General features: G+C 38.1%; 1 protein-coding gene across 3 annotated transcripts in view; it reads left to right on the forward strand.

Moving 5' to 3' along the window:
* LOC117291491 (solute carrier family 28 member 3-like) overlaps positions 1-24826 on the forward strand; it is a 45645-nt gene that overhangs the window by 10783 nt on the left and 10036 nt on the right. For all 3 annotated transcript variants that reach the window (XR_004519156.1, XM_033773229.1, XM_033773230.1), the window contains exons 3-9: positions 2760-3043; positions 7541-7682; positions 8615-8806; positions 10026-10187; positions 14499-14755; positions 22357-22525; positions 23577-23750. Coding sequence is in view for 2 of the 3 variants with exons in the window: in XM_033773229.1 (XP_033629120.1) it covers positions 2760-3043; positions 7541-7682; positions 8615-8806; positions 10026-10187; positions 14499-14755; positions 22357-22525; positions 23577-23750 (1380 nt within the window). In the remaining variant the exon portion in view is untranslated. The remainder of the gene's footprint in view (positions 1-2759; positions 3044-7540; positions 7683-8614; positions 8807-10025; positions 10188-14498; positions 14756-22356; positions 22526-23576; positions 23751-24826) is intronic.

Raw genomic sequence — 24826 nt, forward strand, 5'->3', positions numbered from 1 at the left:
TCGAACGATCGAAGGCCACGTGGCATTCGCAGGGATTGCATTGGGGTAAAAATCCAGAAGACCAGAATGCAGGTCTGGTAGCTCAGAATCTTACTGTATCTTCACTTTACAAGAACGGAATCAATCAACATGAAAAAATGAGACTAGAATTTGCTGGCCCAACATTAAAATCACTGGCCTTTTAGGCCTGTGGTCCAGTTTACAATTGCTCTGTTGTTGTGGTGCCCTTTTTTCATTTAATGGACCCCAAGACTTTCCAATTACAAAATGAAAACGGCCCTTGCTACAACAAATTACCATTTCAAGAACTCAACAGACTTGTTGAGAAGTTTGTGTACCAGTGTTGAGAATTGATCATTTGCAGGGCTTGAATTGGGGGTTTAAAATCCAGAAGCAGAAGACCAGAACGCAGGTTCTTGTAGCTCAGAATTTTTACTGGATCAGGATTTTATTTACAAGAACGGAATCAACATGAAAAGAGACTATAGAGTAAACTTTCTGGCCCAACAATAGAATCACTGGCCTTAGGCCAGTGGTCCAGTGTACAACTGCTCTGTTGTTGTGGTCTTGGCCCTGCCGGGGTGCCCCTTTTTCATTTTAATGGACCTCAAGATTTTCCAATTGCAAAATGAAAACTGCCTTGCCCTCTCAAAGGCCTCCGGACAAATCTAGTTTAGGAACAATATCAGAGCAAAAACAGTTATTGTCTCCAACTAATTTTTTCTTCATCATCATCATCATTTGTAAAAAAAAAAAAAACTGTATCCATGAAAAACTTTATTAGGATTGGAAATGCCAGGAAAACAAATATCCCAAGTTTATACATCAACGATTGAGGACATAAAGACTAACAAAAAACCCCTTCTAATTTCTATTGGATTTTTTTTGGGCTACATTTATACTTTAAAAACAACAGAAAAAGAAAAGAAGAAAAAAAAGGAATTAGTAAGCAATAAATAACGTTTCTCTTTAAATTAGCAATTTCAGAAGAAGGAATCGATTTAGTTTTACTTGTATTTTGATGAATGTCCTTTTGTTGTTGTTCAATAACGTTAGGTGCCAATCCCAGCAGATTAAGACCAAAATAAACAATTATACAGTCAATCCAAACATTGATTGTGTGTAATACTGTATCAAGCCTGTACTGCCTACACCTGTAGCATCTTCAAACATTAACAAACGTCAGTTTACAGATCGGTATGTAAATAAGGATGGATCCGTACGTAAATAAATATGAGTTGTATAAACAAGAGGGTTAGATAACACCTGGTACTGTCTGAATGCTCTTTGGACTCGTTCAGCATAACGCCCATTTATTGGTACTACCCAGTGTTGTCGGATCTGTTGTTATATTGTGGGGCTGGAAGAAATTTTCTTTGAAATTTAGAAAGTGTTGCCCTTTAAGTATTGGAATAAACAAAAATACTAGGCTTGAATTGTGGGCAATTACTGGATTACATGGTACATGTAGGAAAAAGAAAGCAAAAAAGACTACTCTACAAAAAAAAAAAAAGGGCAAAAACTTGTACTTAAAAGTGAGAAAATATATTTTTGCAATGAAAGATAATTTAATTCATTTTATTATTTACAATAGTATGCATAAAAAACACACAAGACTGCTGAACTTGTTCGCCGTGAAGTTAACTGGACCGAAGCTAAAATCACTGGCCTCAGACCTGCGGTCCAGCGTGAATTCCGAGCCATGCATACCCCACCTGATGCTACATTTTGCAAAACTAACTTTTCCCTGAAATGACTAAGTATAGCAGAGCAAAATGCTACACAAATACAAAAATCACCATCTGTGCTACTCAATATTTGCATTCAGTAGGCCTTTATGCACAAAATATTAGTTCTAAGGCAAATTGTTTTGCAACGCAAAATTGCTATGAAATGGCTCCCTGTTCATGTACATGTTCCATGTTAGGGCTCAAAATTTACTGTGGACTACAAGGTCAGTGATTATAGCACTCGACCAAAAAATCAAAGACTGCAAAAGTCCAACAGTCAAGTGCTGTTGTTCAAATGTTGACTTTCAGTCGGATAAATCTCTTTCAGCTCTGTAATACAACTAAGATAAACCATCTTCACAGTGCTTCCTCATTTAAATTTTGTCTTGTAAAAGAAATTCTGGTCCAGTAACATTTTGAACTACAAGCCAAGGGACTGGTATAGTTTTTTTTCGCCAGGCCATAATCTTGTTTACAACTTAACCAGAATCTTGACTGTGGTGCCCTCAACCCATAAAAGTTAAAAGGTTTTCAAAAAACACACATGACACGTTACAAGGGTCTATATGAGCGTGGTTTAAAAAATCGTTAATTTACATCAATTAATTATGCAAATATGAAATAAAAATGTATGGTCCTCAAATCACACTGCGAAGATCTACGTTTGTACGAGCGCGGTTTAGGCCTATAAATAATAAATGCGAGTAAATAAATAAAATGTTGTTTTGAGGCAATGCATTGTGAGGACATGTTACTGTATCAAATGTATTTTGGTTTGCAGTAACACTACATGTAGTTTGCTGGATAGGTTATTTCTTTTTAAACCTTGTATGCTATTATATACTTCCTCGGAGATGATTTTTTGAAATTTTGGATGGTTCTATACCATCCCATTGTAGATTTCCCGAATTCGGGAGACTTTTTAATTCTGAAAGAAGGTCCTGCTTGTTAACTAACAACAGGCTGGGCAGAATGAATTATATCTTGTTTTAAAATGTTTCAAATCATATTAAATATTCTGTTTTATAGTTTGTGGACAGTGTACTGGATGTCCTGAAGGAGTTCTACGCTGATAACAGGTCCGTCTTCCTCAGTACCATCTACACCATCTTGGTACTTCTCTACTTAGCGTACATCATCTATGCTTGTTTCTATGACTTCCAAGAGGCCATGGTACTGTTCATCATTTCTTGCATAGCTTTCGGTCTCTTTCTGTATGGGGTCATTCGAGACCACGCAGGGAAAGACATCTACAATGCTACCTGCAAACCAGGCGGTAACTTTGTTGACAAGCACTGGAGGTATATCAGATGGTAAGTTACATGTACATGTTTTTTTTTTTGTAAAAGAACATGTGCCTTTGATTGGACGAGTTGGTGTTTGAATGTGTTTGAAATCGTTTGTTAATGAATGCTATGGTTAGAAAGATTTTTTAAAAGTAGAATGTAATGATCAGAAAGATTTTGGAAAAGTAGAATGTAAATACACACAATTGCACGGTGTTCCTTTTACAATGTATGTCGCGAACTAACACAGTCGGTCATTTTATGGGGTCAAAATTTTGACTCCATAAAATGGCCGACCTTGTTTCTTTGCAAAGAAAAGGAAAACCATGCAGCAATTTTGAGGCATGTTTGTGTGGATCATTATATTCTACTTTTAAAGGGATGCTGCAGTGATTTCAAATAAAATAGTTTTAACTCGGGTTACCGACTCGACGTCACGTTTATGCAAATGAAGGCTCCCTTTCAGGGGCGGGGTGGGTTCCCCTAATCTCTTGAAAACCATTTTTAAAATACTTGCGGATTTAATAAAAAGTATAAAAAAATATTTCAGGTTTAAAAAGTCATGTTAAATCGTTTAAATGAATAATAAAAAAACTGCAGCCACCCTTTAAATAGTATCATAACAATTATGCATTTCATAACAAACAGTTTTAAGATGCTATTCAAACACCAAGGTGTTCCTTTAAGTCAACTTACAGATTAGAAAACAATTTATTCTATAATTCTATATTCTATAATTCTATAATCCAGTTATCAGAGGTGTAGATAATGAAGGTATATATGGAACCCATTGTGTTTCAATCCTATGTAGCTTAGATACTGTACAACTGGTAGCATTTTTAAGATTAGTCTATCGGCGAAAATCTGGAGCTTGGATGCAATTTGCGCAATTGGAATACATAATCTGAGAAACGTTACTGTCAGTAATGCTGTTTAAGTTCAATCTTTTTCTACAATAGCAGTACTTTGAAGTGAAATGTTTTTCAAAATTCATTATTCTTTCTCTAAAACTGCTGCCGTCGATTTCACAAAACTCTTCCTAAACTTAAGACAAATCTTAGGACTTGGGACGAGTCCCAACCCTGCACTGTAGCATGCAGACCTTAAGATTAATCCTAAGTTAAGAAGAGTTACTCGTCCTAACTCTAGATAAGATGAGTCCAAACTCTTTGTGAAATCGACCCTGTACAAGTAAGTTTTTATTGCCATTAATTTTTCAGAGTTATTACCTAGCCTATAAAGACCCTTTGACCAAGTTGTTGTGTTTATGGGCTTTATGAAGTCAGGCCCAGATGAGTTGTCAGCAACACTATAGTGATTTGTATTGTGACATCACATTTTGCCTCGAAATTAGGAAGGATACACAACCCTTCAAAAGATCAATCTTAGCTTTTGCGGAAATTGGATGACATTTGTCATGAAAGAGGAGAGGCTTTCCCTTGTGTTTCTGGACCGGCTTCATGCCTTTTTTGAGCATGTTTTGAGTATGCTGTAATAATAATACCGTAATTTTCGGATTATAAATTTTCGGATTATAAACCGCGGTTTATATGTTGATTTTGACATTTTTTTGAACTCCTGCGGTTTATTCTCCGGGCGGCTTGTAAGCCGACGTATAAATATTTAAGAGAAAAAACGACATTTTTTTAAAGAAAGATCGTTTGTAAAATATTCTAATTAATGTTTTTTTTTCTTAAACGAGAACAAAAACCTGCCTGTGTGATGACAAAATCCTGTTGAAAATCCCACCACAATTGTATTCCATGTTTCCTTTGTAAAACGTTTATCAACCGCCCTCAGCTCCCCCTCCCTCTAGCTCTCAGCGCAACTCGGGTTAGACTAGACTGGTGCCCGTCTATTTATCCTAGCGATCTCTACATGCTGACGTCAGACATTCAAGCTATACTCGTGTCTCAGCGAAATAGACTCGTCCCCTGTCTATTTATCCCACGATCTTTATATACTGACGTCAGACATCCAGGCTACACTCGTGTCGGCCAGCGGTTTCTTCAGCTCAACCACGCACAACGCAACGGCAGAATGGTGAATGGACGTACGCAAAGAACTAGCCGCTTCGGGGGATCAAACAAAACGTGTTCAACCTGCCCTGATTGTTGAGTCCAGTAACATTGGGAATTTTATTTCCAGGCGGCGCAAATGCGAGGGCGTAGCGCAACCCGTCGGCGAACATCGCTCAATACGGTGCCACCAACATCTGTTGTGCAATCTCGAGATTGAGCAGCGCATTTAACAGATTGCTAGCTTTACGAACTCGCATGTGTGTACATGTGCAGGATACATTACTCCACACACACGCTACGTCCGTCCGCCGTTGCAATATCTGTTGTGGATCCTCGTTGTGGGACTACAATAATAAAAGGGAGGGAGAAACACCGGCCAACCACTTTTCTTATATCCCTTATTGAAAGACCCATTTCAACCTTATTTCCCGTCTAGTCCGATGTTTAATAAAAGTGAATCCCCTGTCCTTGTGATTACGCAAACAATAAGGTAGCGCATTTTGTTACCACCGCTATACAATAAAAGTGAGGGAAAACTTTAGCCGTCCCCATTGTTATTTCTTTTATATTTTATAAAGGCATTGTGCATGTTTAAAAAATGTTCCTATATACATTGTAAGCAGAAACAACACTCATAGACAATACTCTCGTTTGTGTTGTGGTAGCCCTGAAAAGGACTGTTTGGTTTTGGTTTTGTCTATTTTCTATTTAAACAAAACGGAAGGCAAAGGATTCCTTGGATATAAATCTTCGCACTGTTTCTTTATCACTCACTGCACGTTTTTATGGTTTATAAACCATGATTTGTGAGTGCACACTTTTATGGTTTGTAAACCATGATTTCTGAGTGCACATTTTTTATGGTTCGTAAACCATGATTTGTGAGTGCACGTTTTCATGGTTTATAAACCATGATTTGTGAGTGCACATTTTTTATGGTTTGTAAACCATGATTTGTGAGTGCACACTTTTTATGGTTTGTAAACCATGATTTCTGAGTGCACATTTTTTTATGGTTTGTAAACCATGATTTGTGAGTGCACATTTTTATGGTTTGTAAACCATGATTTGTAAGTGCACATTTTTTTATGGTTTACAAACAACGTTTATGAGATGTGTAAATTTTCATGGTTTATAAACCATGTTTTTTAAGAAGTCTCGATTTTCATGGTTTATAAACCATGTTTTTTAAGAAGTCTCGATTTTCATGGTTTATAAACCATGTATTTTAAGAAGTCTCGATTTTCATGGTTTATAAACCATGGTCACAAACCATGATTTTATGGTTCATTTGTTATGGTTTATAAACCATGATTTGTAAACCACGATTTTTATTCTTTTCATGGTTTATAAACCATGTTTTTTAGATGTCTCAATTTTCATGGTTTATAAACCATGATTTGTAAACCATGAATTTGTTGCTTCAGTTTTTATGGATTATTAACCATGTTTTTAAGATGCGTAAATTTTCTTGGTTTATGAACCACGATTTGTAAATGTTTTTTGTATGTTCATGGTTTGTAAACCATAAACTTATACACAACAAATACTTTACTGGTATGTAAACCATAAAAGAATTTGGCAACAGTTTCTATGGTTTACATCTAATTGCTGTAAACCATGGTAAAAACATGCCTTAAAAGTGTCAAACAATTAATGGACAAACGGCGCCCCATAGGGGCCCAGTCTAATCAAATGTGAACAACTTTTGTCAACAGAGGGCGATGCGATGCAGGGCAAAGTTCAACTGTTTCTCGGCGTGCGTTGTCGGCCGATCTTTGATTCACGGAGAGTTTGTTGCCAAATAAGTTTTCAAACATATGGTCAACAAATTCTTGAATAGGGTTGTTGATGGAAAAAAAAATATAACTCAGGACTGATAGTGTGAGATAAGAAAATCACCCGTAACGCGGCAGGTTTGCGTACTTTACTTCCGTGTTTTGAGGTTAGTTTTTTCATGTTTTTATTTTTTATTTTGATCGCGGTTTATACGCCGCGCGGCATATACGCCGACACCTAAATATTTTTTTGTATATTTTGAGGAAGTGCGGTTTATACGCCGCGCGGTTTATAATCCGAAATTACGGTAATAACAAATTCTTATATAGGTGCATTTCACAATAAACCATATTAATGCGCTTTACATTAGTCCCCTGGTCATGGGGTCAATAACATTTCTTTAATCTCTCTCAGAGTATACAGCTCCGAGCTGCTGTGGCGCTCCGAAGGCTTTTTCATTCACAATATCAACCTCTACCCTCGCAGGTACCCATTTCTCCCCCATGGTGAAGAGAAGCAATTATAGTAAAGTATTTTGCTCAAGGACACGAGTGTCACGACCGGGATTGGAACCCACACTCCAACGACTTATGTAGCATCACAACTTGAATTTGATGCTCTTAACCACGCGGCCAAGACACACTATGAGTATGTATGTGATGTGCATTTTAGTATGAATTGTGCTTTTAACATAACATGTATCTCTTTTCTTTTTGATGCACAGGCCTCTCTACTTCGTACTTGTTGCTGCGGTTGCCGTTGCTCTGTTCTTCTTATGCAAGGATAATCCCGTCCAGCTGATCTCCGCTGGGGGTCTCGTTGTCTTCGTTCTCTTTACCTACGTCTTCTCAAAGCATCCTCGCCGCGTAAGTCAATCTTCTTATAATCTGTCTCGGCAGACACAATCCCACAGTTTGATTCTAAAAAAATGTAGCGACAAGGCCTGGGAACAAAAGTGGGAACAAGGCCTGTATGATCTGTTATTGAAAGGGCAAGGGCACCAGGCATTTTTTTCCTCAGTAAAGGGCATGCTATGAGGAAGTTGTAAATTTCTACTGTCAGAGCATTTCAAGGGCACCAATGCATGACTAGGGGGCATGGAAGCAATTGCATTGCCTCTGTAAAGAATAAGGCCTGGGCAACTGTCAAGTACGACTTTTATTTGAATTTGGACTTTTTAAAGTCTAACTTGTTATTAAGATACTGTGTTTTTCTCTGACTTAAACAAGTCATGCTCTGAGGATACGTTTCCCAAAAGCTTCCTTGGAATCTATAACTCCAGGGGAATCAAAAAGTGCACTTTCTATCAATTGAATGTAGCTCCTAAGATCTGGATTCCTGTCCGAGAAATTTTCAGGCTGTACTTCACGGAGGCAATAAAGGCGATTTCCTCCTCGCCCCCTGGTCATTGCCTTGGTGCCCTTAAATTGCTCATTAGTAGAAGCTAACAATTTCCTCACAAGGTGCCCCATACCAAGGAGAAAATGCCTCGATGCCCCCGCCCTTTCAAAATCACAGCATACATGCCTGTTTTTTTTGTCAGCAGTGACTCATCCCTTCAAGTAACAAGTATCAACATTTCTAGGGGGAAAGGGTTGTCGGAAATTTTGATTTCAATTTTTTCCCTTTTTTTGTGTGGGGGAGGGGGGGGGGGCGGCGATTGTAGGGCAGTGGCAACAACAAGTGTTTGATAATCTGAAAGTTTTGCTTAGCAAAGTTTGTTATGATTTGTTTTGCATACCACAAGTTTTTGCTCTATTTTTGATTCTCATTTTTTGTCTTGTCTCTCTGTTAACAGGTCAAATGGCGTCCAGTGGTCTGGGGCTTAGCACTACAGTTTATTCTCGGCTTGTTTATTCTACGTACATCCGTTGGGTTCCAGGTGTTTGAATTCCTCGGCGATCTTGTGCAAGCATTTCTTAATTTCACAGATGAGGGGTCCAAGTTCGTCTTTGGCGATTCATACCAAGATCATTTCTTCGCGTTTAAGGTAAGTATTTAGACTATAACTATCATAGCTTCTTTACAGACAGTTAAAAAGGAACTGTCTATCTATTATCAATTTTTTTCAGAGCTTGATTTTATCGTAAGGGCAGTCCGTTATCTGAGGTTATCTACTCAGAGCCATACATGTACTTATTAATGAGGGTACAGTGGAAAAATCCTGGCAGGCGATTTGAGGGAAACCCTTGTTCAACATACTGTACTTACTAAGATCTGGATCCAAGTTTCAGATCTTTTTGTCAGCAATAACTTTTACCCCAGAATAACTATTCCTCCTCAAAATAATTGTTTTGTAGAAAGTCATAAAGAACCAGTGCATCTTAGTGGACTGTTAGAATCCGTCAGAATATTTCCCAATTACTGCTTTATCATGCTATTTTATATAAATTGACCTTCTAAATGTAAAGTAAAAAGATAAAGGAAACATTAAACCAGGGCTGACAAGGCCTGTGGCCAGTAAATTTTTAAATATTGATTGTGTATTTACAAAGTGACTATATTTGATCTTTGCATTAACTCAGTTCAGCTGTTATCTAAATATATTTTAGTATGTGGAGAAAAAGTATTTTTTGTCAACTTTTAATCACAATGCTTATCAAGAGATTATAAGCAAATGATTGGGGTCAAATTCCCAACAGGGATGACATGCATTTTGTAGTGGTTGGATTTCCCAGTTTTTAATCAGAAATCCAACCCCCATTTTTTTTCTTCAAATATTTGTTCTTTTTAAAAATATTTTGTATTTTTATAAGTAAGATCAATTTCAAAATAAACCACAAGGGAAACTGACTGGGTAAATTTTAAATGATTTTTGGGGGTTGAACAAAGAAAATTGACCAGAGTGGGATTCGAACCAACAAACTCCGGATTAACGTGCCAGAGCTCTACCAACTGAGCTTTCTAGCCCTAAGTTGGTTGGTAGAACGCCGACACGTTAATTTTGGAAGTCGTTGGTTCGAATCCCACTCTAGTAAGATCAATTTTATTAGAAAATGAATTTCAAATCATATGGATTAGCCCAGATTGTAGAGTAGGGCTTCCAAAGCCAAACATAAATGTTTGTAAACAGGCTTCGCACTCCGAAGCTTTCACTGATTTTGTTTATTGTTTTTTTGTGCTGAATTGTAAAAGCTGGGAGGTTTCAGATTTAGAAAAAAGTGGGGACCCATACTAACAAGCCCCATTTGTATCATTATTCTTTTCAGGTTTTACCAGTTGTAATATATTTTAGTGCATGTATCTCTGTCTTCTACTACCTTGGGGTTATGCAAGTTGTCATTGCAAAGTTGGCGTGGCTTATGCAGAAAACGATGCATACATCAGCATCAGAGTCATTGAATGCGGCTGGAAATATCTTCATTGGTCAGGTGAGTGTAGACCAGGCCTGTGATTGGTCAGTTGAGTGTAGACTAGGCCTGTGATTGGTGAGTTGAGTGTAGACCAGGCCTCTTACAGTATTCTCAGAATTTTGTTCCTGTATTTAGGATTTTTCTTGAGCCTGCAGATTGTCTTGAGAGACATCATCTTATCTTGCCATCACAGAGACCAAAGACTTAACATTTGTTATGTGGTGATATATAAAGAGTCTGAAGTGGGGGTAGTGGCTGAGCGGTCTAGGGTTGTGGACGCAAGTTCTATAATTTACAGAATGTGGGTTCGAATCCTGGCTTGGTCAGTTGGGATACTTGTTTCAATGAGCAAGGTACTTAATCATAAATGTTTTTTCCCACTAATAAGAACAAATTGAACTAGATATAGTGTTTGTAGAAACAAACACTAGGTGTTCGGCTATTGTTGGGTCACTGTTTGAATCAATGAAAAAAAGTGTTGTTGATAGCTCGTCAAATTGCAAAGAAATCAAAACCAAACAGTTTTCTTGATGTGTAATAATTTTATGGTAAAGCATCAAAAAGTGTACATTTCAACCTAAAAGCCTTTAAATGCCCTTTCAAAGCATTTTACGGGCACTTCCGGTGTAAAAAGGTCAAAAGGTCAAGATAAGGTCACCAACATACCCATTTTTGTGAAGTACGTGAGGCCCTTTCATATGATGTATAGATTGTCAAAATAGCTTTTGTGGTCGAGGAAATGTGAACTGATGAATAATGACGACTGGAGAAGAGACTAACTAACCGGAAGGGAAATGTTTGTTGAAAACGCCTTGAAAACAGACTACGTACGTAAAGCCCTTTCATATGATGTAGATTGTCAAAATAGCTTTTGTGGTTGGAGCCTTATGCATAATGACGACTGAAGAAGAGACTAACTAACCGGAAAATAAATGTTAGTTGAAAACGCCTTGAAAATAGACTAAACACGAAGCTATTTATAGGAGAAGAAAAAAAAAAAATTAAATAGATATAGTGTTTGTAGAAACAAACACTAGGTGTTCGGCTATTGTTGGGTCAGTGTTTGAATAAATGAAACAAGTATTGTTAATAGCTCGTCAAATTACAAAGAAATCAAAACCAAACAGTTTTCTCGATGTGTAATAATTTTATAAAAAAAAGCATCAAAAAGTGTACATTTCAACCTAAAAGCCTTTAAATACTGCCTTTTCAAAGCATTTTACAGCCTCTTCCAGTTTAAAAAGGTCAAAAAGTCAAGAGAAGGTCACCAACATACCCATTTTTGTGGAATACGTGAGGCCCTTTCATATGATTCTAGCAATTTTCCAGGCATTGTACAATAAAGTAAGCATTGAGAAGTGGTACGGTCCGTGCTTATCCCAGACGCTTCCAAAAAGTATGGGAAACGTTGGGCGCATTTCCGAGCCGATGCCAAAAGATGAAAAATGATGGGTACAGATCAAAGCCGTTTTCATGCAGTGGTGCACAATTCAGGCCGTTTCGAGACTCCTTAACTTTTGAATTCGGTCGGTGTAATTACGCTTGTCGAAATGATCTTTGAACAAAATGTCAGGAAACGTAAGGAATAAAGAAATAGCTTAGCTCTTGGCCAATATCGTAAGAATTTGTTTTTACTAAACGCCTGACCTGACATTTAGTGTATTCATGCTAAAAAAATTAATGAAAATTATAATTAGGTCTCCGTTCTACAAACTAGAGTTAATTCGAATTTCATCTTGCACTGCTGTTTGGCATAATTATTCCACTTACTGCAAGTACTGATTTGTACTTTTCAGATTGATATAATTGCGCAGATAATATTATTAAAATGTTCACCTTAGTTTGTATTTATAAATTACTCATGTTTGGAGCATTGTTAAGGTTCCAACAGCCGGTGTGGACGTTTTTTTATTGTCATTTATGAGCTAGCAACTATTAGCTCCCCACTTAACTGTTTACATCTGTTTTCATAAATATACAAGTCATTAAAACAAATATTAAGTTTTTATTGATGACTTGTGTATTTATGAAAACAGATGTAAACAGTTAAACGGGGAGCTAATATTATTTGTAATGTCAAAAGTTGCACTAATAGTTGCTAGCTCATAAATGACAATAAAAAACGCCCACACCGGCTGTTGGAACCCTTGATAATGCTCCAAACACGAATAATTAACAAATACAAACTAGGTGAAAATTTTAGCATGTGAACTTGTAGTGCACCCCAGTTAAAATCTAGGGACGAAGGCTTGAATCGTGTGGATTGATTGTTCAGACCCTACGTGATTGTTTGGGGTTTCCCTCTATAATGGTTGCCTACCACATCTAAAACTGACATTTCTTAACCACTACACGAGTATCTCCAGGTATATGGCTCTTTCGAAAAAGATGTATAAAGAAAAACTTTACATGTAGTGGTTGTATATTTACAAACACTTGTTCGGTGTACATATCTATTTTTTTTTTAAAATCAAAACTTAACCCCTTTAATCCTAACACAATGTGTTTTATAAAACTGGTGGGATTTGATCCTACAAGGTTTGCACTGCTGGAGCAGATCTCTTACCGCTGCTAGAGCAGGGCCCAACTTCATAGAGCTGCTTAACGGTCGATTTTGTGCTTACTGGACGCACCTAGCAAATTGTTCATTTCATAGCCTTGCTTAAGACAAGTCAAAAGGTCAAGAGAAGGTCACCAACATCTCCATTTTTATGAAGTACGTAAAGCTCTTTCGTATGATGTAAAGATTGACAAAATAGCTTTTGTGGTTGAGGAAATATGAACTTATTAAATACTGACGACTGTGGAAGAGACTAACTTATTAAAAGAGGGAAATGTATTTATGAAAACGCCTTGAACGCGACTATACACAAGCATTAATGTGTACATTTCAGCCTAAAAGCCATTAGTTAACGCCTTTTTCAAAGCATTCAAAGCATTCTAAAGGCACTACATACATACGTAAAGCCCTTTCATATGATGTAGATTGTCAAAATAGCTTTTGTGGAAAACTGGAGAAGAGACTAACTAACCGGAAAGGAAATGTTTGTTGAAAACCCCTTGAAAACAGACTACGTACGTAAAGCCCTTTCATTTGATGTAGATTGTCAAAATAGCTTTTGTGGTTGAGGGCATAAGCATAGGAACTTATGCATAATGACGACTGGAGAAGAGACTAACTAACCGGAGGAGAAATGTTAGTTGAAAACGACTTGAAAACAGACTAAAAACGAAGCTAATAGGAGAAGAAAAAATAAAATAAAAAAATAAATAATACAAAATTTGGTCGCCAATTGGTCTCCCATCAAAGTACTGACCAAGCCCGATTTTGCTTAACTTCAGTGATCGGACGGGAACCGGTCATATCAACGCAGTACGGTCGTAGATAATATACAATAAATTCGATTTGAACCAGAAGACAAGGTCAAAAAGTTAAACGTCTTGAATGAAGACTATTCTACATGAAGTTTTTTCGCGCTCTATGGATGATCACTGGAGCGTGACTCTCCCGCACAGCTAATACACTACATGTTTATGCACATACCAACGGGGGATTTACGTTGTTTTTCAGACGTGAATTTCGAATTTTTCAACCTCTCTTTTGAGCCGGAAGACAAAATCAAAATGTGGTCATGTCTGTGAGGCGTTTACGGAGTTTTTAATGCCCTTTCCGATGATGTATTGATTGTAAAAATCCCTCATGTAGATCAAAAGTTATGATTTTTTGAAATAATAAACTTTGAATTAGTGTATCTCGTCAACTGATGACGTCATCGTGACGTAACAACTTTTGTATCATCTACTGGTTATTGTCTACCTGTGTGCAAAGTTTCAACTTAATGCAAGCTTTGCACCTATGCTTTTTCTTGCGGACAATCGACAGCGAGAAGAATAAGAAAAACCAAAAAAAAAAAAAAAAAAAAAAAAAAAAAAAACGAACAAAATCAATGAGTTGTTCGGGCTGTTGCCCGAACACCTAACTAGCCTGCGATAGATTGGCATCCTGTCCAGGGGGAATAGACATATTCTCAGTTGATTAATGCCAATAAAACTGGATAAAAACACCAACCTGATGAGCATTTTTGGCTTGAGACACACTTTACCTCTAAACCCCGGAAATTAAAAAAATTACAATTCTTCATAAGAGCTTCATCCCCGTAGACCAATAGGATTTTGCTCTCCAGTTTTCGACTAAATTTCGATTTCACCCAATCTTGTCCATGGTTAGACAGGTCGCCAAGTAGTAGTTTCAAATCACTGTTTTGTCAATACTGCTAAATATTTCAGAATTTATAATTTCTTTTCTTTCTCTTTTTAAAAACTTTGCAGTCTGAAGCTCCCCTCCTTATTCGACCATACCTTCCTAAAATGACGCGATCAGAGCTTCACGCCGTCATGACTGGCGGTTTTGCGACCATCGCTGGTAGCGTTCTCGGTGCGTATATCTCGTTTGGAATCAGCGCTTCTCATCTTCTATCAGCTTCGGTGATGTCGGCACCCGCTGCTCTAGCCATTGCTAAGCTGTTCTACCCAGAGACTGAGATTTCACAGACCAGGACAGCAGCTCAAGTTAAGCTCCCAAAAGGGTAAGTGTTTTGTCAGAAGGGACATGGTAGTGGGGTTTTGGGGAGTACAGTTCATGCATGAAACCTTTTTATAAACTAACCTAGATTAGTAGATGTTGGTTTTTAAGTTTGTTTTTACCCATTCGGTCACCTGGCTAACTTGGTAGTCAGCTGTAGCAATGCAGATGTCATGGTTTGAAATCCCACCCGGCAATTGCTGTAGGTGCCGCTGGTTATTTTCACCCCATTATTGTTTCCAAAGCTACCTAAACATTGCTCACATTTAAGAACATGTATGCCTATGGTTCTGATGGCCTGGGTACATTGGACATAGTTTTAATGCTGACAAGGTTTCTTCTTCAATGTTGCTGTGATTTTCCAAAACACAGGCCTACATGTATCTGGATTTTAAAAGTATGTAGACATATTTTTTTCTACTTCAATCCAATATACGGGTCTTTTTCCCTCGGGAAAATGATCAACATTGTTGTTACATGCAATAGCCCAAAAGGTTTATGAAACCTTTCTCATGTGTACATTATATAGATCATCCCTTGCACTAAATAAAATGTCCCTAATTTTTCCCCAAGGACCAAATATCATGCCTTGTACATACTGACCACCATATTGTTTGTGTTTAGTCACGGTCTGACCCGATGACATTGGCACCAGCTGTTGATCCCATGCCTATTAGAAGCATATTACACAATGAGCACAAAATCAGGCCAAGGTTATTGCATTGGTAAAATTGTTCCATTGTAGATTTATCTGAAACCACCATAGTGTACACTTGAAATCAGGGTCATGGTAGAATACTTCAACAAAAGTACATGTACTCTACATTTGATTTTACCGAATTAAGATTTATATATGCAACATATAGTTGATGGCCTGACATTTTGACCGTAGGAGAGTCTTTCTCCAGGGCTAAAATGAAAACACAGCACACATAAACAGGTATAATAAAATGTAAATGAACAACTTGGTAGTTGTCCTCCTGTAACTTCCGCTGGGGAGCTTGACAAGGAGGTCAGTAGTATGGAACGCCAAAGAGGCATTTAATCATCGGTGATGGTCTTTTGCAACCGGTGATCAAATTTGTCATCGGTGGTGGTCCTATGCGATCGGTGATCAACTTTAGCGAGCGGTGATAAAACACGATCGGTGGTCCATTTTAGCGATCGGTCATGCATATTCATGATCGGTGATGGTATATAGCGATCGGTCATGCATATTCACGACCGTTGATGGATTTTTGCAATCGGTGGTCAACTTTAGTGATCGGTGGTGGCTTTTTGCAATCGGTCAACTTTAGTGATCGGTGGTGGCTTTTTGCAATCGGTCAACTTTAGTGATCGGTGGTGGCTTTTTGCAATCGGTCAACTTTAGGGATCGCTGATGGTTTTTGCAATCGGTCAACTTAAGGGATCGGAGGTGGCTTTTTGCAATCAGTCAACTTTAGGGAACGGTGGTGGCTTTTTGCAATCGGTCACATTTTGCAACCGGTGATGGGATTTTGGGATATCCAAATTTTGCGTCCGGTCGGTGCAGGCCTACTTCAAAACCTATGATTGTGTAGATTGTGGATATGAGTTGTTGTTATTTTCTAGTTCACACCACCATGGAGGAATAAATTACACTCACCAGCGGGTTGACTGACTTGCCAAACATTTGTAGAAGAGTACCATTTTATAACTATGTAAGGGGGAACGCAACAAACATCAAATTAATCAGCTCTTTCTAAAAAGATAATAATAATAATAACAAATGGGGAGGAGAGGGTGTGGAAGGGTTATCTATGTCCCACAATTGGTTGTCGTCTTCCGGAATTGGTGTATGCCGGGGAAATACAAATATTTATATTCAGTGAAGGGAAATGTTTTTGAACAAGAGTCTCTACCGATAGTTTTGTGTGTAAGGGGAAATCTGAAATCATACAAGTAGCCCTGTGTAAACAGACCCGGAGGTGAGAACATTATGACCACACAAAAACCGTTTTGATGGAAAACACATATTATGTGCATCATGAATGTGATGGACAAACACAGACCGGGACGCACTCAACACGTTTCATAAAAGGCTAGGTAAAGTATTATACAAATATTTCCTTGTAATAAACGGAGAGGCACGTATTAATTGAATCCAAAGCGAAAAACGTACTATATAAAGTTCTTAATTTAGGGGGGGGGGGGGGGGGTGTATAAAAGAGTTAAATCTTATATAAAAGTGAAGCTTTAAAATAAGCTTTACTCTAAACTTAATTTTGTTTTAAATTATTAATTAATCAATCGGTCAACTTCAGGGATCGGTGGTGGCTTTTTGCAATCAGTCAACTTTAGGGATCGGTGGTGGCTTTTTGCAATCGGTCAACTTTTGCAACCGGTGATGGAATTTTGGGATATCCGAATTTTGCGTCCGGTCGGTGCAGGCCTACTTCAAAACCTATGATTGTGTAGATTGTGGATATTAATTGTTGTTATTTTCTAGTTCACACCACCGTGGAGGAATAAATTACACTCACCAGCGGGTTGACTGACTTGCCAAACATTTTTAGAAGAGTACCATTTTATACCCAGATAACATACATACATTGGGCAATCAGTTATTTCAAATTATTACATTATTGCAATCAAGATTTATTAATATCTACAATTTTGGGGGAGATTTTATAGCAAAACAAATCTCAACAAATTACATTACTTTGTCATTTTTTAATTGTTTCGACAATCTTAAGACATCCTGTGCCACAGCTTTGACACCCTGCCTTGAAAATTGCATATTATGACCAATGTCGGTTCAATGCCGGCCCAATGGTGGCCGTTACCAAATCAGTATTGGCACAAAAAAGTTGTTTTATACCATTATTTGCCAAAATGGTGTGCCACTTCGAAACCAGTATTGGCCCAGAAAAAGTTGTCTATACCATTTTGTCAAAATGGCGTGGCGCTAAAAAAAAAGTATTGGCCCAGAAAAGAGTGTCTATGGTGCAGCTAAAAAACCAGTGTTGGCGCAATAGAGGTTTTCTACCATTTTGCCAAAATGGTGTTCCGCCAACAAACCAGTAGACAGATGACAGAAAGTAAAACTTTCATTATCAGACGAAAATTCAACCAGCATTTTAACTCGTAAGTTTTTATTAATAAAATAAAAATGCAAAAAGTATATTAAATATATTAAATTTAAATGTAATTACTTTGCAATAAAAAAGTTCATTACAATAAAGTGTAGTTGTCCATGATAAACACAAAACATAAAAAATGAAAAAACAGCAGCAATGAATAAATCAAATTAAAAATGCTATGTAAAAACCAATAAACTAAAAAAGGAGGTATTAATTTTAGAATTTTGTTTTATTAATAGTATTCGGTTTCTCAAAATGCCGGTACCATCAGGGGTCGATTTCACAGAGAGTTAGGCCTAGTCCTAACTTAGGACATAGTCCTTGGAGATATAAGAAACGTATGGCTAGTCCTAAGTTAGGACTATTAACTCTTCCTAACTCGAGATAAGACTAGTCTTACCTCTTTGTGAAATCCACCCCAGCTTCAATAAATAACTTGCATGGGCTAATTCCTTTTTAAATATCAAGTCGGTTTAGTCATTAGAACATATTTCTTTACCGTTTTGCCAAAGCCAGTATAGGCATGATTGGCCCCGAAAAGGTTTTCTATAATGACACCATTTTGACAAAAAATGGTGTGCAGCTACAAAAGCAGTATTGGCTCAATGAGAGGTTTTCTGCCTGTTTTCCCAAATGGTGTGCCACAAAACCAGTATTGGACCACTGCAGGTTTTCTACCACTTTCCCAAAATGGTGCACCGCTACAAAACCAGCATTGGCCCATTAAAGGTTCATAATTTTGCCGAAACGTTGTGCCGCACAAAACCAATATTGGCCAAGACAGGCAAACCTCCGTCCTAACTAAAATAGTTTGCCTCTATAAAACCGACATTGGCCCAGTGTGGGCACTTTACTAGCAAGGACATAACGCTTGACCGGAAGAAGGCCAGCACTGTCCCAATTCTGGCTCAATATCATCATCATAATTAACGGCACCGTTACGAAACTCGACGCCGGTACATGCCACCATTGGCCCGATACTGTATTGTTTGTTAGGCTATAACTGAAAAAAGGTTTGAACATAGGTTGTGAAGTTCTTGGGATATTGTCCCACTTCCGGTTGACCTGGAAGTAGAGCTAGGTCAATATGGGGGCCAAATTTTGTTAAGGTTAATCCTTAATGCTCAAAGAGTCTCTAAGTAAAAAAGGGTTTGAAAATCGGTTTTATAGTTCTTGAAATATGGTCCCACTTCCGGTTGACCCGGAAGTAGAGGTCAACATGGGGTCGCGGAAACTGGAACAAGTTTGAAATAGGTTGTATAGGTCTTGAGATCTGGTCCCAATTCAGGTTGACCCGAAAATAGAGGTCAACATGGGGTCACGGTTTTCCAAAGTAAAAATTTGAAAGGAGCCTATAACTGAAACAAAAAATGAAGATTGATTGTGTAGTATAACTGAAACAAAAAATGGGCCAACTTCCGGTTGACCCGGAAGTATACTTCTTGAGATATGGCGCTCTACTAAGATTTACTAATTAAATATGCAAATGAAGATCACAAGGTTAATTAATTAATAATTTAAAACAAAATTACGTTTAGAGTAAAGCTTATTTTAAAGCTTCACTTTTATATAAGATTTAACTCTTTTATCTTTATACTTTATACACCCCCCCCCCCCTAAATTAAGAACTTTATACAATACGTTTTTCGCTTTGGATTCAATTAATACGTGCCTCTCCGTTTATTACAAGGAAATATTTGTATAATATTTTACCTAGCCTTTTATAAAACGTGTTGAGTGCGTCCCGGTCTGTGTTTGTCCATCACATTCATGATGCACATAATATGTGTTTTCCATCAAAACGGTTTTTGTGTGGTCATAATGTTCTCACCTCCGGGTCTGTTTACACAGGGCTACTTGTATGATTTCAGATTTCCCCTTACACACAAAACTATCGGTAGAGACTCTTGTTCAAAAACATTTCCCTTCACTGAATATAAATATTTGTATTTCCCCGGCATACACCAGGGACTTTCCGTTTTCGATGACGGATGGTTCTGCGACGGTAAAGATGACATTTGGCGTCATCTGCGCATGCGTCGGCTTTGAGGACGGTCGTCCCTCAATTTCTACGACAGTACTTGGGATGAATCTTCGTTGTGCTGAAAACGACAACGTTTAGCTGAACAACCGTCGCAGAACCGTCCGTCGTCGAAAACGAAAAGTCCCTACCATTTCCGGAAGACGACAACCAATTGTGGGACATAGATAACCCTTCCACACCCTCTCCTACCCATTTGTTATTATTATTATTATCTTTTTAGAAAGAGCTGATTAATTTGATGTTTGTTGCGTTCCCCCTTACATAGTTATAAAATGGTACTCTTCTAAAAATGTTTGGCATGTCAGTCAACCCGCTGGTGAGTGTAATTTATTCCTCCATGGTGGTGTGAACTAGAAAATAACAACAACTAATATCCACAATCTACACAATCATAGGTTTTGAAGTAGGCCTGCACCGACCGGACGCAAAATTTGGATATCCCAAAATCCCATCACCGGTTGCAAAAGTTGACCGATTGCAAAAAGCCACCACCGATCCCTAAAGTTGACTGATTGCAAAAAGCCACCTCCGATCCCTTAAGTTGACCGATTGCAAAAAGCCATCACCGATCCCTAAATTTGACCGATTGCAAAAAGCCACCACCGATCACTAAAGTTGAATGATTGCAAAAAGCCACCACCGATCACTAAAGTTGACCGCATGCAAAAAGCCATCACCGATCCCTGAAGTTGACTGCATGCAAAAAGCCATCACCGATTCCTAAAGTTGACCAACTGCAAAAAGCCACCACCGATCCCTAATGTTGACCGATTGCAAAAAGCCACCACGGATCGCTAAAGTTGACCGATTGCAAAAAGCCACCACCGATCACTAAAGTTGACCACCGATTGCAAAAAGCCATCAACGGTCGTGAATATGCATGACCGATCGCTATATACCATCACCGATCATGAATTTGCATGACCGATCGCTAAAATGGACCACCGATCGTGTTTTATCACCGCTCGCTAAAGTTGATCACCGATCGCATAGGACCACCACCGATGATTAAATGCCTCTTTGGCGTTCCATACAGTAGAGCATCGTCTCATTCGTTTTGGTGTTTAAATTGTAAATGTATTTGCTTTTGAAGACTTGGTGGGATTTGGAATCTATGAGGGATTGATTGCAGATTATTCCATACTTTCAGTGTTCTTTGGAAGAAAGATTGTTCGTAGATGAGATTCTGGGTATTTTGAACTGATTGAACAACAAAAGTACATGAACTCTAGATTTGATTCCACCGAAAATTAATATGCAAAGTATAAATGATGGCCTGAACATTTTACCATAAGAGAGTCTTTTTTGAAGGTACATACTGCAGCACAACACAACACACACAAACAGGCATACAAGTGTAACAAAATCAGTCTTTTGAAAATACATAAATAGAGAGAGAGAGAGGGAGAGAGGCAGAAAGCACACAGAAAAAGCAAGGGGCGAACAATGAATATGGAGGGGGGGGCGGGGGAAGGTGGAGGGATTACATTAGAGGCGAAAGGTTTCCACAAAAGTATTCACTGTCGATCCACACTGCGTTCTTAGAATTCTTGTGCAAAGTTCAAAAATATATTGAAGATTTCAAGGTTGCAACTAGAAATGATACATGTATAGTGCTACATGTAGAATTCAGTTTGGTCCAAACATTTCCAGTCTAAATATTTTGCCATGCAAAATAACTGAACGAAGTTGTTCGCTGTGATGCCACCAAGATTTATTGTGGTACTGTGACGTCTACTGAATTGGGTCAAAACAATATGAGTACTGGTCGGTGCCAATCGGCAAGGCCACACCCCTGGATATGTGGTTGCCATAATTCCAAAGTACCAGTATTTAAGGTTAAGTAAATACAACCTGTAATGTTGGTTTGACTCCTTGAGCTCAGCACCCTCCCAATTCATGAAAATGTTGATTTTATTTCTGGTTTATTCATTTTTTGTTTGCTGTGAACAGGCTCATTATGAGACCCTAAGGGCCATGTCACACGAGGCAATTTCTGGGCAACCAGTTCCAAGCAATCTCCAAGAAGAAAAGGCATTCCAATTTGATTGTTAAGATTTTTCTTTTGTGGATCGTAAAGACAATGTTACCACAGTGATCTTGTAGCATGCACTGCAGTTGATTGCCTCGAAGTCGCCTGCAAAAGTTGCCTCGTGTGACAAGGCCATAACGGACAGGCAAAAAAGAAAACACAAAAGGACGTTGTTCCCCATATAAATTATCAAGTTCCCTTGAAAAAAAAAAAACACTTTGTTCCCTCGGAAGAAAACAACCTCATTCCTTCAGATCATCATTTTTGTTCCCTCAAAATAAAATCTCAAAATTGCTTCCTCAAAATATTGTTCTGTTCGCTTGAAAAAAAAATTCCCCCCTTGAATCACAAATTTAACTCTCTCGAAATACATCGGGTGAAAGTTATTAACTTTCCTCGGCTTTTGTGTTTTGTTTTTTATTCAGTGAGGAGAGGAATGTTATCGAGGCTGCCTCTTCTGGAGCATCCACTGCGGTCATGTTGGCCTTGAACATCGGAGCTAACCTTATCGCGTTCTTGGCTCTTCTAGCTCTCTTCAATGGCATTCTGGGATACCTCGGGGTTCTCGTTGGCATTGATGGACTGAGCTTTGAGGTAGAAATACTTTTTTTTAAAGGCAGTGGGCACTATTGGTAATTACTCAAAATAATTATTAGCATCAAACCTCTCGTGGTGACGATTAATGGGGAGAGGTTAAAAGTATATAACAGTGTAAGAAACGGCTCCCTCTGAAGTAATGTAGTTTTCGAGAAAGTAGAAATTTTCCACAAATTTGATTTCGAGACCTCAGATTTATAATTTGAGGTCACAAAATCAAGCATCTGAAAGCGCACAATTTCGTGTGACAAGGGTGTTTTTTCTTTCATTATTATCTCGCAACTTCGACGACTGATTGAGCTCAAATTTGCACAGGTTTGTTATTTTATGCAAATGTTGAGATACATGTACACCAACTGTGAAGACTAGTCTTTGACAAATTACCAATAGTTTCCAGTGTCTTTAAATGTGAATTGAAACTTTCTAAATAGATTGGGCAGTAGATTTAGTGATAACAAGTGTTATAATACCATAGTGTAAACATGTACCGTGCCACGCGCACTCAAACTGCAAGAGATAATTTATGCTTGACCTTTCATTGACCCCGTAATCTGTTTTTATGAATGAGTCACTTACTACAAGTTTTCTAGAAGCATAATCTAATTTTGGAAAACTGACGTAATTGTGAGAAGTCGCTAAAAACTCAAAAGCTCATAGTTTAAATGATTAACTTCTAGAAAATGATGAAACTTGTAATGTTATGGGCTGAAAAAGATTGCAAGTTTAAGTAGGATTTGAGGCTGTACATCGTATATCAGGAGCTTTGGTATTGCTTGTGACTAGCCTGAGGAAGTTCCTCATAATTAATTGAAGTGTGAGAGCTGAATTTCATTCCAGAAGAGACATTTTGTGAACTAAATATACCGTTCAATATTTTTGCGTTTCTCCTTCCATGTATCTTTTGTAATTGGAGGCGGCTTGCATAATTTTATACCCTGAAGAGACTTTCCTTTGCCAGAGTCTGCTCAAATTTTTCGCCTTTTAGACAAGGCTCAAGTGTGTCATGTGAAAAAATTACAAATTGCGATTTATTTTAATTTTTTTCCAGCTGATCTGCTCGTATTTGTTCATTCCCATCGCCTTCCTGATGGGAGTAGAAACTCAGGATTGTCGGGTGGTAGCTGAACTCATCGGAACCAAAACATTTTTGAATGAGTTTGTGGCCTATGAGCGACTTGCAGAGTACATCTCGCATCGTGGGACAGACGAAATATCATTATCGGTAGGTTTTTTTCTACTTTGCAGCATTCCGCTAACCTCTCTTAACCACCTTGGCATTTCCTAAACTTGGCTATGCTGAAAGGCAGGATTAATTGTATAACTTGGTTTTGGGAAACATTGATATCGCAATACAAAACCATGACTTGACCAAGTAAAGACAGTGGATGGTCTCATTTAAAGTCTCAGGATTTCTTTTTCTCTTTTGAGAAAATGTTTTTTAAAATTATTATCAATTGGCCAAAACCTTGGCTTGAACATTGGCCATGGCATGTCGGAGTCTGTGACTTGGCTTCCATGCAGTAAACAATATACACCATACGGGCGAGCACCGAGCGCGCAAGTATTGAGCACCGCACGCCATTTGCAGCGGTGTCTTCAGTGCCTAGATAATGCACAAAGACACAGCAGTTGCTAACTTTTCAATAGAAGGGGCTTCCAATTTTGTTTCATCGAATTGGTCTATTGGCAGAAATAAGGGAGACTCCTGAGCATGATTTCCAGTACCCTTTGTCTCTCTTTGTTGCGCGCGGTGAGTGCATGCACTGCGCACGATACACAATGGAATGTTTTTTTAAACAGGTATATCCGACTTCTGTTTGCATGCCCATAAATATTTTGCTTGCACCCAGGGTCCTCAAAAGTCTCTCGTTGATTTTGTGGAACTGCTTGTTCATATTTGAAACAGCTTTTTTTCTGTTGATTGTGCATGTCTTTTGTAGATTAGTTAATTTTTAACTTGGGTATTATTTTTGATAATGGCAGCCCTTTTCTTCAAAACAAATCTAACACTAGCACCTACCTACGTTTTTATTTTGCTTAACTTGCTATCTTTAACTCCTTTATCCTTCCTTCGATCCACATGTATACAATATCCAATAGCCTGTGGTTAAGTCCGCATCCTATCTGTAGCACTTTGGTGATGGTAGTGTGCATGATCCTGTGTAATGTGTAATTTTACTTCACTAACTAGTGCAGTCAAACAAATCAGACAAAATATGCTGTTGGATTATTAGGTGTTTAGGATGGTTAATGGAGCTAATTCCTGCGAATGCGAATGTGATATGCATTTTGAGGTCA

Source organism: Asterias rubens, chromosome 6, assembly GCF_902459465.1.
Source record: "Asterias rubens chromosome 6, eAstRub1.3, whole genome shotgun sequence".
In the NCBI taxonomy this organism is placed as follows: domain Eukaryota; kingdom Metazoa; phylum Echinodermata; class Asteroidea; order Forcipulatida; family Asteriidae; genus Asterias; species Asterias rubens.